The 14,259-nt window shown below is 36.7% G+C and overlaps 2 protein-coding genes across 2 annotated transcripts in view; one reads left to right on the forward strand and one right to left on the reverse strand.

Annotated features, from left to right (window-relative positions):
- Positions 1-260: 260 nt before the first annotated feature.
- On the reverse strand, positions 261-10,272 carry mfsd13a (major facilitator superfamily domain containing 13A). The gene is made up of 9 exons (XM_032574849.1): positions 10,141-10,272; positions 6,745-6,990; positions 6,337-6,416; positions 4,359-4,808; positions 4,157-4,268; positions 3,758-3,854; positions 2,145-2,316; positions 1,788-1,981; positions 261-1,208 (listed from the first exon to the last, which is right to left on the reverse strand). The coding sequence occupies exons 2-9, from the start codon at positions 6,910-6,912 to the stop codon at positions 973-975; spliced, it is 1,509 nt and encodes a 502-aa protein (XP_032430740.1). The 5' UTR covers positions 6,913-6,990; positions 10,141-10,272; the 3' UTR covers positions 261-972.
- A 1,636-nt stretch (positions 10,273-11,908) lies between these two features.
- sema4gb (sema domain, immunoglobulin domain (Ig), transmembrane domain (TM) and short cytoplasmic domain, (semaphorin) 4Gb) overlaps positions 11,909-14,259 on the forward strand; it is a 39,832-nt gene continuing 37,481 nt past the window's right edge. The window contains exon 1 of the mRNA XM_032574546.1: positions 11,909-12,068. The gene's annotated coding sequence lies outside the window, so the exon portion shown is untranslated. The remainder of the gene's footprint in view (positions 12,069-14,259) is intronic.

The following is a 14,259-nucleotide window of genomic DNA, read 5'->3' on the forward strand; positions in this document are numbered from 1 at the left end:
ATTAACATGTAGTTTGTTTAACAAGATGTGTGAGAATAACAGAATGGATAACCTTCCCCCCCCCATCTACTGTATAAATCATTTAACAGTTGCAAAATTAAATACCCCTAACACTGCTCTTTAATGCAAAATACACAATGAACAAAAATAAAACTACTTAAACTGAGTAAATCCTTTAACCAGATGTAATATTGGATAAAGAGAATGGGCCTCTGAACATTATTTATATGGACAAAATACAAACAGACCAAAAAAAAAACTTCTTGTGTAGAACATTTTTTATTACTTTCCCTAGTCAAAGTGTCACTATATCATGGAGCCCTGACAGATGTGGTTAATTTTCAGTTTTGTGACAAATGAAAAAGACAATTAAATATAACCTACTGAACATTACATTACACAGATGACAAAGCTAAACATATTCAGTGCTAGCAAAATTTACAGAACAAGTTTCTGGCAGGACATTCTGTGTAGTAAACATTTTAAATTAGCTGTGTTGGATCGCTAGTTGTATGCTGTATCAATGGCACTCTGAATTCAGTCTAGTTATATTCCAGTCTCTGTTTTTTCAACACTTCACTTGTAGAGCCAGTGTAAAACAGGTTCTCCTGATTTGGATTAACAAGCTGATGTTATAGATTATTACTGAGCAGCGAGGATAGGACATTACCTTCATCTTGGTCCACAAACCCCAGAAGGATTGATTGGCTTAATGTTAGCATTTGGTCTTCCATTTAAATACAAATATAATCTGAATTCCAATATAAAAAATAAGGCATATTTCAGTAAAAAATGCTTCCCTTATGTAATTTTTTACTGTACAAAAAAAAAAAAAAAAAATTCTGTAAATGTTCAGAATTTCACAATGAAGGCTGCAGAGTGAAGACGCGGCAGCTTTTTGCTTCTTAAGACATCACAGAAACATGAAAAACGGTTATTTAAAAAGTGTCTTTGTGCTTTCTTTTTTCTAGTTTAAATAGCCTTGACATCGATGAGACTACCATGCTGGGTCCCCTGACGCAGGGTCTTGATTCCCTGTAGCTTTCGGCCGTGAAGAGTGAAGCGAGACCAGGTGGCCAGCTGGAGCAGGGCACAGGTGATAGGCACAAACACCAACATGTAGAAACAGCCCAGACGGAGAGGCGGAGTCCCTGAGTCGGATGCAGACACAGAATCCTTCATGGGTGTCCTCTGGAAAATATCATAACCTGGTGAGGAGAAACCCAGAGTGAGGAAAACAATTCCTTTGTTGTCAACAAAATGCAAAATTCAATCTGAGAATGTTCAGAAATTCTGGAAAGATCTTTTAAAATACAAGAAAGAAAAACAAACAAAATGGATGCATTATAGTTTAACTGGAATCCTGGTTTAAGTAAGAAGTATTTAATGAAAATGTTTGTTTTACTTTAACAAAGCTGACTTGCTAAAGTTCTAAACATCTGTAAGTATGTGCTGAATAATATCAGAGAGTTAATGACATTCATCTTCTTTATTGCATCATTGCTACTTGTATTCAGGATTTTAGAAAGCAATTAAAAGATTACAGATCAATTTACTAATTGCTAAAACAAGAATAAATGGTAAATATCTGGCCAGGATGTATAATTTTTTTTATTTTATCCTCTGCAAATTTTATGACTTTATTTTTTTAAGTTGTTGAGTAAATATTCCACCTTGAAAAAAGAATGGTTCAAATAAAAAATAAAATTTAATCAAATAAAAAGTCCCAAATGAATCTGGTTTTCCCCAAAGCTGCATGTAAAATGCTTTCGAGGAAGCGTGTGTACCCGTGTAAACGCAGAGCAGCCAGGTGCCGATGAGTGGGGCGAATGTCTGGCCCGGTTTGGTCAACAGGTTGACCATCCCAAAGAGGAGAGCCGAGGCGGCCTGCTGACGTCTGTTCACCACATAGTCCTCATCGACCAGATCAGAAATGACCAGCTTCAGCAGCTTGCAGGTGCCCTCTGTGAACACCCGGTTACTGAAACGAAGAGGCGAACAGTTAGTAACCTGGCAGGAATCCTTTAGGTGCGAACACTACAAGTCAATCTTTCCTTGCGTGTGCAGCTTTAAAAGTATTAAAACCAAAAACAAGCAGGGCAAAGAAAAAGCAGAAACTGTCAACGATCAACTGTCGGCCATACCTAGCAATGAAGATGCACAGCAGATAAATGTGGTCAGCCCCTGCAAGCAGCATAACCACACTAAGTCCCAGTTTGAGCATAAACAGCCAGCGGATAACCTGGTAAACGCCGTAACGCTGGCACAGTGTCAGGAAATACAAGTTGTTGAGGTGGGGGGCAACGTAAGAGATCCCTGTGAGGGAGCAGAAGCAGAACTGCATCAAAGAAAAATACAAACTGTGCAAAGAAATAGAAAAATGATAATGTGCTTGGTTTCAACCGCAGCGAAGGTAAAAGCTTACTAACAGCACCAACCAAAATAGGCATGCCGAGTGAGAAATAAAACTGCAACATTTTTAATAGGTTTTAATGTGACAGACCAACACAAAGTGGCTCATAATCAAAAGAGGGAAAGATTTTCCTCAGAAATTTACAGATAAAAATCAAGAGTGTGCATTTATATTGAGCAGCACCTGGGCAAATACTTTGAACCATCCACTGCTGCAGCTGGATGGACTTTGAGGCATGTCTCCACCAGCTTTTCTTTTTTTTGCAAAATACCTGACCTGAGTTTGATTTAACTCAGATGGTTTTAGGTTTGGTCTTTCACTGAAGATCCTAGCACACACATATAGGCCGGTCACGATAACAAATTTTGCTAGACGATAAACTGTCCCAGAAATTATTGCGATAAATGATTGTATTGTTTTTTTTGAAACAATTTTCAAGTAATATAATAGTAATAATGGCAAGAACAATAACACATTCTGAATGATCAATAAACTTTAAATTCTAATAAACATTTAAGCACTGGATACTGGAAGACATTTTAAATATTCAAAATAAATAAAGAAAACAACAAAATCAACAAATAAAATGAATTATGAAGTCTCTGTAAACACAAATTGTCTTTCAAAAAAGGGCTAGTTGAAACCAAAGCATCAGACTGAAAGCTTTTATCATTCAGTTTTTGGGAAAAAGAGAGAGAAAAGAGAAAAACGATAAATCAAGCAAATGAAAATTATTGAGTTTCTTTTAATTTATTATGTGATTAATTGACTTATTGTTTATTGTGACAGGCCTACACGCATATGCTTTATATCTAAACTAGCTCTGGCAGTATGTTTAGGGTGGCTGTCCTGCTGGAAGATGAACCTCCATCCTAGTCTTAAATCTTCAGTCTTAAACAAGTTTTCTTAAATAACTGCTCTTAACTGTATTTATCTCTATTCAGCCATCTTCCCATTAAATGTGACCATTTTCCCATCAGCAGTGATTTCAGACCTCAAATAATGCAAAGAAAACAAGTTCAGTGCAGTGGTTTCCTAATATTTTTCTAGAGCTGTATAGATGAAAAAAATTTTAAAGACAAAATAGAATTTCTTCACATTTATAAACCACTTTGTGTTGATCAACACATAAAACCCACCGATGCATTTTATGGTTGTTGCATGTAAAAAAAAAAAAAAAGTTCAGGGGGTGTCCAATACATTTGCAAGACACAGTACGAAATAACAAAAATAGACATTATGAGTCCATTAATTTTTTGTCATGTCCTTAAGAGAATTCATGTTTACTGTTTTCTGATTTTTTTTTATGCTCCTGGTGTGGAAGATTTTTCTGTGAAATCCTACCGAGCAGGATTGAACCTGTAGAGGCAGAAATGTTATCAGACAAGAGATGTTCCAGGAAAAGAGGAAAGAAGTTGTTGTTGAAGTGGCAGTGAAACACCTGCAGAAAAAACACAGACAAAAAGATCAAATATATATGATTTGAAAGTAAACATAATTTTCCATTTATACTGTAGAACTGAAAATATGTAGAAACATTTAACATGATTTTGAACAAAGTCCTTACAATAATTTGTGATTCAATTAAAAAAAATAAAATCAGTATTTTTTTACCCTACTGCAGAATTTCATTTATTATGCTGATAGATTAAATAGTCAAAAAATATATATATTTACACCTTCATACAAAACTAATGTTAAGTATATATTATTTTGACAATTTTACCTTTATTATCACCTTACCTGGATAAGATTCATGGACACAAACCACATGAAGTTTCTGTGCTTGGAGAGCTGCTTCAGATACTGGCCAATAGTGATAGGTTTCTCTATTTGAGTAAAACCGACACTCAGCCTAGATCCAGACACATGAACACATATTATTGTAAAAGACAAAACAAAACAAAAATATTGTTCAAAACTTAAGACACTTTAAATGTCGTACTCCTTCAGTGTTGACGCCTCATCTAGCTTTGAGCGGATTTCCTTGTTGAAACGCTGCTGCAGCAGCCGAGACACGACGAAAAAGCCCAAAATGGAAAAAGCCGCCAGAGTCAAGCAGAACAGACGGAAGGAGTAGAAATCCTCCTTGTCCCAGACAGAGTAGGAGAGGAAAACAGAGACGGAGCCCAACGCGCTGAACACGGAGCAGTGGAAGTTGAGGCGCGTGCGGTCGGCGGCGGACACGGCGAGGTCGGCCAGCAGGGCGCTGTGGTGGAGGTCCACCATGGTGAGGAAGCCGTCGTACAGACACAGGCACAGCAGGAACTGCAGGCCTGGCCTGGCCCACGCCACCCAGAAGGCCAGGAAGGACAGGGCGAAGAGAGGGCCATTTGTAGAAAGGGCCTTCAGGCGCTTCAGCACCACCTCTGGCGATGTGATCTGAGAGCCTGACCTGGGTGGAAAACACACGGTGTGTGAGAAATCTGCAGAAACAAGGGCTGTGATCTATTCTCGCTCTCCTTCCTACAAAAACATTTAAGAATTGAATAAGATAAAGTCTGTCACCAACAGCACACATAACATATTTATAAAAGCTAGAATAAATACGGAACATCCTGGAGAATGTACACGCTCTGTTTAAACTTTTTTTTCCACCACTCACTGAATAAACATAACTGGTTTGCAGTATGACAGAAATACAAACACAGGTGGCAGACTGTTTGACGTGATCAACTGGTTTCCCTGTCACCGTGGGCAGCGGATTAGAGCGGACAAGGCTACATATCTGACAGTCAGATGTTGGCTTCGGCTGCGTGGGAAGTGGTGACATTTTTGGGTAAACTGGAAATTCAGGAAAACCAGGAAATATAGGAAGAAGATGACTTGCTACATTTTGTGATCATTTTACACAAAGTCAAGTTCAGATCTAAGTATTTTTCAAAGAAAATGTGATCATTTTCCTGGGGTTTCCAACTGTTTTGTTGTCAAACTTATAGAATGAAAACTAATGTTTAAGCTAGTTAATCGCCAGCAATGCAGGCAAGACAGCAGAAAAATGCTAATTCTGCTTTATTTATTCACTTTTGTTCATGTAAATTATTTTATTTTATTTTACTTTTTAGGGTGATGCTCCTTTTCTTTCCACATTTGTCAAAACAAAATAAATCTAGTTTATGGGTGTTCTTTAAAGTAACTTTATGGTTTTGTGAAGCTATCCTTAAATGTGTAACCTCACTTTTGATACATAGACTCCAGTGTAGCTGACTGCTAATCAGTCTGTTCCAAAAATCTCAGCATCTTTCAAAGATTTGCAACAATGTTTTCTAAACTTTTACCAGCAGTTCCGTTCTCAGTAGACTAACATAAGACAGAAAAAAAACATTGTGAAAATGTTTAACTCAGAACTCCTCAAGAAGCAACGTTTTAGCTTTATCTGGTGCAAATTCTGAAAAAAAAAAAAAAAAATCAAAACCTCACATCAAGCACATTTTGCTATCAGATTATTATTCAGTTAATCCAAAAACAATCAACAGATTGGCGCTGCACGTAATTGATGTCAAGTCTAGCAGAAAAAGACTGAACTTTTCATATGTTGATTTTAGAAGTAGTTTGCAAATATATTATTTGCTACAAATTATCAACATTGTTGCACTTTAGGCATAAAAGAAATCCTTGTTTAAAAAGGGAATTGAGTTATTCTTTTATTTTCCTCTTAATGTACTTTAAATATTGTACAAAAATGCTTACGGGAGTAAATAAAAAATCTGTGCCAATTATTTTATCTGATTAATCATCAGAATAACTGATAGAATAATCTATTAGTAATGCTTAAACTTTGCTTTAAATGAAAAATCACAAAGAGACACACACACACAATTATGTCAGATTTCTTTTTCGCTGTGATCTGTTGAGTCACAAGAAGATAGGAAGGTAAATATTCTGCAGGGGAAGAATGTTTAAAAAGAGACGCAGAGGCTTACTGAGGAGAGCTGAGGAAGGCGCGGTCACTCAGCCAGCCGAAGAGAGGGTCATTCAGACTGTTCCAGAGAAGGAATACAGTCTGTGGAGCAGAATAGCAAGAGGATAATAAGACATAAAGTAAATGGACATCAGATCAAAACAACCTCAGATAGAAAACCTTTTAAGCAATTTGTATAATAAACTGAACTTTACTACATAAGTCAATAAGAAGAATACATCTAGTGGAATCCGTGCGCTTGACTTTGAATCTTTCTGCATAATTGCATTTAATGAACTTTTCTTTTGTAAAGTTCTTTGTGACAACATTTGCTATGTGCTGGTGCTACTTAAAAAAACCCTGAATTGAACAATTTCCTGTCAACTTCACTTTCAATCACAAACAGACTCTGGTTTTTGCATTTACTCACCTCTCCCACCCAGAAGGAGATTTTATCGATCTTGTAGATGGACACAAACGTCTCCACGTAATAAAGCAGGAACACATTGTGGAGAATGGACGTAAAAAGGGCCAGTGAGCCATAGAGCACTGCAGTGGAGAAGACACTCTGCCAGAAGCCCCAGACGCTCCTGCCCATGCTTTTCTCTCAGGTCCTTTCTCTGAGGTAAGCTGTGATCATCATTGCCTGGACGACCCACGTTCACAGAAACATATCCTGACAAAAAAACAAACAAAAAAACAAAACAAAAACAAGAACAAATCCAGTGTGAAGGGAATACATTTAAGATTTTTTTTTTTTGCATTTATTGTTGCAGTTCTGTAATTAGCAGGAGAAACAATGAAATCTCTAAATTGCTTTTTTTAAATAATGCATTAATTAAACAAACAAAAAACATCCCATCATTTTTGGTCTGTAAACACACTAACAGGAGCATGTTCATGTGAAGTGAAAAATGATTTTATTAATGCTTTCCAATAGGTTTCAAAAGTAGAAAATAAAGTGATATCTATTCATTCCCCTTTTTAATCTCATACCACTACATACAACCCCTCCAAAAAAAAAAAAAAAAAACGTAAAGCCCCTCAGAGCAGCTACATATAAAATTATAAAATGAACAATAATATTACTGGCTCTCTCTTCCCAAAAAGCTCAGACTACAGGAACGCTGTTGGCAAAGCAACAGGACTGCAAGTACTCATTAAAATTTGTTTAGCAGTGAACAACTTTTCCTTTCTCACCAGGCAGATCCACGTCCCACTGTGTTTCACTTGAGTTCATTTTTGAACCACAGGCTCTATAAAAAGCTGCCGTCTTCCCGGTGAAGAAATAAAAGTGAAGTCATATGACTGTTGTCAGACAAGGAAGGCCTCACTGAACTATGAACGTTTAACACAATATAAAAGAAACAGCTACAGCAAAAGTTAAGGGCTACATCTCAACTTTTGTCACCGCTTTCTTTCACTGAAAGCAAGAGAAACCTTATTCCAAATTATGAATGCAAATTCTGTCCAGCTGTGTTTATTTCTGAACCTTTTTCACTTCCCCTTTGCCAACTCAAGGTGCTCTCTCACTCTTAGAGAAAAAATTCACATAAATACCAGCAGGTTTACTTCTAACCCCACATTTAAGTGCAAACATGTCTGCATCTGAAAACCTCTCGTCAAATCTCGAGCACAAAACCCCTTCGACGGCTGAAAGCAACCGTGTTTCAATGTGCGATGTGGCTTATTCTGTCCAGGTAAGCAACAGAATGGTGTTGAAGCACAGCCCTGAAACGTTAGATTCAGATCACAGTGAGGCGATAACACACTTTGCAAGGGGAACGAAGAAACTCCCCCTATCGTGATACAACCTAGCCCTATCAGATCTCGGCTAGGTCGTATCACGTCTAAAACATGGCCGCATCGTATCAAATCGATCTGCAGAAAAACCACAAAACAAGACAACATCTACAAACATCCCACTGAAGTGCAACAAAGTAGGAGATGTTTAAACCTGCGTGCAGGTCTCTTTATTTTGACGGCAAAGATACACCTGCTGCTCACTCTGAACGCCAAGAAGCAGGAGCTGATGAGACCTGATCTCTGAACTACAGGTTCTCCACATTTTCAAACATCAAACTTTTTCAAATTACAACTTACAGCCAATATCTGAACTCAGGCTTTCAATATCTGCATTTTTTTTAAAAATCCCAGACTGTAAGGAGGGACAGAAGGATTTACTGATGGTTTGATGAATATATTGGATGAGCAAATTGTTGGATGGGAAATACGTCAACCCAGTGGGAGAACTGATATTCACATTCCTCCTTCACAAGCGGTTACTTGGGTTGCATAACACCCTCAGCCAATCTGCCTGATTTTTGTGCCTCCTATAATGTCATCACTCCAAATAAACACAAAGCTAAATTAGCTGGGGTATTTTTTGTGGGATTTTTAAAAACTGTGTGCGTTTCAAATCCCACAGTAAAAAAAAAAATCTTTTTTTTTTTTTTTTTAGTTAAGGAACATCTGGTAGTAAAGAGAAAATTGGATTGCATCTTAAACTGCATTCTTCAACTAAACAAGAAGAATTTAATTTGTAACGTTGTGGAAAAAAAGAAATCCAGAAGTAATGTTGCACTTTCCAAACCGTTGAAACTCACATTTTCTGCTTTTAGAAAGCTCTGAAGTTTTATAAATACAAATTGTAAAAATAATATTGAGCTGTGTGTAACTGCCTAAAGAACATTCGGGTCTGAATCCTGATTTCTCAAACCATGAAAAAAGAAGCAATTCTGAAACTGGCTTCAAACGTTTGCTTTTACTCTACTGCTTGTTTGGCATCTGAACTAAATTATACCAGCTCCATTAAAAAAAAATCTATAACTCTTGGACTGCTAAGTAAAGACTGGGCTGTCTGGCAGTAACCGCAGATCTTTAATAGAACATTAATATCATTTGTCCTCCCACTGTGGGAAACAGTAACAATGCAAATTGAAGCATGAATATTCAAACTGAGGTAAAAAATAAAAACAGAACAATAAAAATGAGACCGTCAGTAAATGGAAATTTACAACATAAAAATAATACTGTTGAAAAATTTTAATTACATACAAGTAAAATAGAATAGAATAGAATAGAATAGAATAGAAGTACTTTATTCATCCCAGCAGGGAAATTACTTCGCAGTTACAGCATAGAGACAAGACATAATAACAACTACCACTGAGTAGTAGTTGTAGATAAAATAAAAAATAAGAATAAAATATAAAATGCTATGAAAGCAAAGCAAACCTTTCAAGACTGCACATGTAGTGTCGTCAGTACGTGGTACTTTAAAGTTGGTTATAAAAAGCGACACGTTCTGATGTATAATTTTCTTATTTTTGTGCTAGATTAGGGAGATATTATTTAACGCCATATCTCTGCTATATTAACACACTTGATCTTCTTTGTAACATTTCGACAATTGCCTTTGCTAGATTATTAGGCAAGAAACCACATTTTAAGGAAACAAAGCATTATAGGTAGCCTAAAATAAGAGGAAACCAGATTCACTTATAACACTTTTGTTCTCGAAAAGCTACACATTACACAGTAACAAGCTGTCTGGCTCACTAACTAACTCCACTGTTCTTCTCATACTAAACTGATTAATACTGAAACCACCACATCACTTCAAAAGTTAGTAACAGCTGACTCGTTCCGTAAGGCTATCGATAATCAGTTTGTTGGCGGTCCTGCTAATCGATAGCACTAGCTAGTTGTATTAGTAGCTGCTAGCATTAGCTACCTAGTTAACATCACCCAGGCAGCTTATCTGCAAGTAAACACAACCACCGCCTCCAACAGTGCTAAAAATGAGAAAATACGTGTTGCGTACCGACTAAAGAAGCTGTCAGGTATCCAGACCGAACACACTGAGTTCGTATCGACACCGGGGGAAGCAGAACCAGACAGTCCACGTCATTGACTACTCACTCAGATGGGTGGGTTACTCACGGCTGTGACGACTGTAGTGGATTACTGAAGGGGTTTCCCAAGCGTTCGTGAAGAACAAGGAGGGATCCGCAGCGCCCCCAGCTGGCAAGCACTAATTATAACAATAGATAAAAACTGTATTGTATGTAATACGTCAAAGATCCTCAAGATGGTGCTGTTTCACAAGCCTTGTCTGTATTTGCAGGCACAACTCGATAAAAAAAAAAAACAATCCAACCACAAACCCCCCCGAAAAACAATAAAGTAAGTACTGTATTCGGTATTCATCTCCAAACCAAACACATGTATATAGAGAGCCGAGTAAAATATTTCAAGTGGGTTTTTTTCTGATAAATTTGATGATTACCACCTACAGTTAATGATAATAAAAAAATCAAAATGAGAAAATAAGGATATAACATTAAACTAGTAAACAGGGGTTTTTAATCAACCAGTTGAGAAGCAAGTTCATGCACTGCTCAGTGTATGCACTCAGTACTTAATAATTACATCAGTGAAGAGGAGCCTGTGGTTCTGTTGAGGTGTTCATTAAGCCCAGGTTGTCTTCTTTAAGGCTGTCTGAATTATTGGCTCTGGTGTCTCTGATTTTCTTCTTGATAACACTCCATAAATTATCTGTGAGGTTCAGACCAGGTCGTAAATATTTCTGCACAGTATGACTTTGGGAAAAAAATATCTAATTAACTACTACTTTTTAAGGCACACAGAAGAATGGTTGAATTTTACAAGAATAAGCTTGAGACAACGAACAGAAAGTTTCCCAAAAGTTGTAATTTTGAGTGAGAAAGGACTACTTCTTAGCAACCCCAACCTCAAATCCAATGACTTAGCCAAATAAAAACAAAACAAAACAAAAAAACTAATAAACTGTTTATCTATGCATTTGATGATTTGTATGTAATTCAATCCTTTGCAGTTGTGCTCTGAGTGAACATGTTGCTGCAGTGTTTGATTGTACAACAACAACAACAAAAATGCATTGTACGTAGGCTGGTTGCTCAATAATTGTTAGATCCATTTCTTAAAAGTCGGAACATGGTTCAGTTGGGTCTAATGTCATTCAGTCCAAAGCATCCTCTTAAATGGATTTTATTTAAGGTATCAGTGTAACAGGGGCTAAATACAAATGCACTTTCCTTTGTTTTCTTTTTATTTTAATTCTTATGATCCATTCCATGTCATCTTATACACTCCTTTATGTTTGTGTATCGCATAAAATCCCAATAAAATATAGTGATGTTTCTTAATGTGGCATAAACGTGAAAAAAGTTCAGAATGTAAGAAATAGGTGAGTGTTGGCGAAGGGACTGGAAGCCTAACTATATGCTATTTAGATTGAGCAAACATTTGACTGTTTTGACTGTGAAAGCGTGTAAAGCTTCAGCACAGAAATCCAGTCTCATCAGAACATGTGAAATACATTTCTTATTCTCCTCACCAACTCCCCATGGACTGCACATGCATTCAAGCTATATAAGGGGCAAGTTATATAACTGATAAGATTTTTATTATTATTATTCTGCTGTTGGTACGCCCTCATTTTAATACACGCCCTGGGCAACTGCCCGTGTAGTCCATATCAGAACCCGACACTGATAGCAAGTGAATAGAGCTGTTTGTGTGAGTTTCAGACGGCGTGTGGGGGTGAGAGAGTGTGTGTTAAAGAGAGAGAGGGGGAGAGAGAGAGCGAGCATGTGGTAATATTTGAGCAGTTGATGACTGCAGCAGCAGCAGCAGTTCGATGTTTCACCGCAAAGAGGACAAATCAGGATTCTGTTTGTTTGAGACCGAAACAAGGACCAAAGGCAGGTGAGTGCATCCTAACTGCGTCCTTGTGTCCGGCAGCAGCGTCTCATTGAGCTCCATGCGGTAGTTTCCTGACATCTCTGTTATACAGGCTCGCTCAGGTGAAGGTGAATGAACTGTGCGCGGTGCCCCGTCTCTCCCCTCTTGGTGCCGCAGTTCAGATCGGACGGGAGCGGAGTGGCTCCAAAATAAGATGTAGCGGTTATCTAGGAGCAGATTTGTTAGAACTAGGCGATTGGACGGTCCAAAAAAACAAAAACTACTGCCAAGTTCAGTCAAAGGTGGCGCAAAACACCCCCGTACAGGTAAATTAATATTTACAACTGCTTCTACTCTGGTGCAGCCTACACGTTCAGCTGGAGAAACGTGCCAACCGTCTATTTAAATTAAATAGCAAACATGTAATATAAATTTATTAAGTAGCTATAGAATGTGTTAATAATTTGGTGTTGTTATTGGAGACAAAGAAGAATGACTTTAAAATAAGTTGGATCATATATAAAAAAATCTACTTTATTTGTTATTTGATCCATTTATATAATAAAAACGACGAATCGGGATTTGATCTCTTTGAATACTGTAACAGTACAGTATTTCAAAGTCATATATATATCTATATATATGACTATATATATATATATATCTATATCTATATATATATATATATATATATATATATATATATATATATATATATATATATAGATATAGATATATATATATATATATATATAGTACAGTATTTCTTTGGTAAATTTATGCAGAAAACAGCAGACATACGTTGAACAACAGCCATTTTAATCAGCATAAAGCAACCTCTTGCATTAGTTTAAAAATGCCCTAAAGTTACAACTATAAAGGTCTGTACCTATTATGTGTGAATGACCAAAATATAGACTAACGCATAAGTGTGAAGTGGGATACAGTCTCTAGCTATTTTTATGGCTAATAAAAGTCCTAAGCATGACATGTTTTTTTCAACCTCTTTTGCTCTAAAACCCTCAAAATAAAGTTAAAATAAAGCAAATCACCTTGCACACTCCATTCCAGTCAGGAAACATGGTGGTGGCAGCATCATGATGTGGTGATATTTTTCTTTAGCATGGAAGTTTGTCAGAGCTCATGAGGAAATTGATGGGGTTGATTTTAGGTAAGCCCTCGAAAGAAATCTAGTAGGAGCTACTAGAGGGTTAAAAGTGAGGGACAGTTTCACCTTCCAGAAGGACAATGACCCTAAACATAGCAAGTAGGAGCCAAAGCTACAGTAGAGTGGTTTAGATCAAAACAAATTTGTGTTAGGAAGGCTCAGTCAAAGTTTAGACCAAAAGCCAACTGGAAATCTTTGGGAATACTTTAGAACTGATGTAACCATACGCACTTTATTAGATTTGATGAAACTTGAGTCATGTTGCAAAGAAGAATATGTACAAATCTCAACCCATAGATATGCAAAGCTGGTTGATATATACCCAAGAAGACCTGCGGCTGAAAATGCAGCAAACGGTGGTTAATTAATGCTAACTCAAGGGGGCCCTGATTAAAATGCACACATCAAAGTTCAGATGTATTTTACTAAAATACTTTGAAAATTGTTCATCATTCCACTCCACTTTACAGTTATGTTGTAGTTGATGTTGCTCAATCACATGAAATCCCAATGCAGAAGTATGTGGCTGTAACATGACAAAATGAAAGCAGTACTTCAGTAAGTCAGCTTACAGAAGTATTGCTTACTTCAGTAAGCAATGCTTCTGCTTACTAAAGTAAGCAGAAGTACTTAATAACAGTGATACATAGTTATCTAAAGGGATTTGAATAACTAAATTTGAAAATTTGAATAACTTTATTCAAATAAAATTTATTTTTGGGACATCACAAAGAGAGAAGTGTGTGCAATGGGAGTAGGCTATATATGTTTTATTTTTTTCCGAAATTGCAGGATGGGTTTTTCAACTTCGTATAATTTGCAAATAAGTAGAAGATGAAAGCAAATCATACGGAATCGACTCTGTACTCTTAACAGGAGGATGTCTAAACTTTTCAACTTTTGTAAATTTAAAATCCTTCCATATAAGAGATTGACTTGTGCTGATTCATGTCGAAACATTTGGTTAGAGTTACTGTAAGCTCTAAAAAGTGTCACATATTCATACTAATAATAGATTTTTAACAATAACCAACCAAAAATATTGAT

Source organism: Xiphophorus hellerii, chromosome 10, assembly GCF_003331165.1.
Source record: "Xiphophorus hellerii strain 12219 chromosome 10, Xiphophorus_hellerii-4.1, whole genome shotgun sequence".
Lineage (NCBI taxonomy): Eukaryota > Metazoa > Chordata > Actinopteri > Cyprinodontiformes > Poeciliidae > Xiphophorus > Xiphophorus hellerii.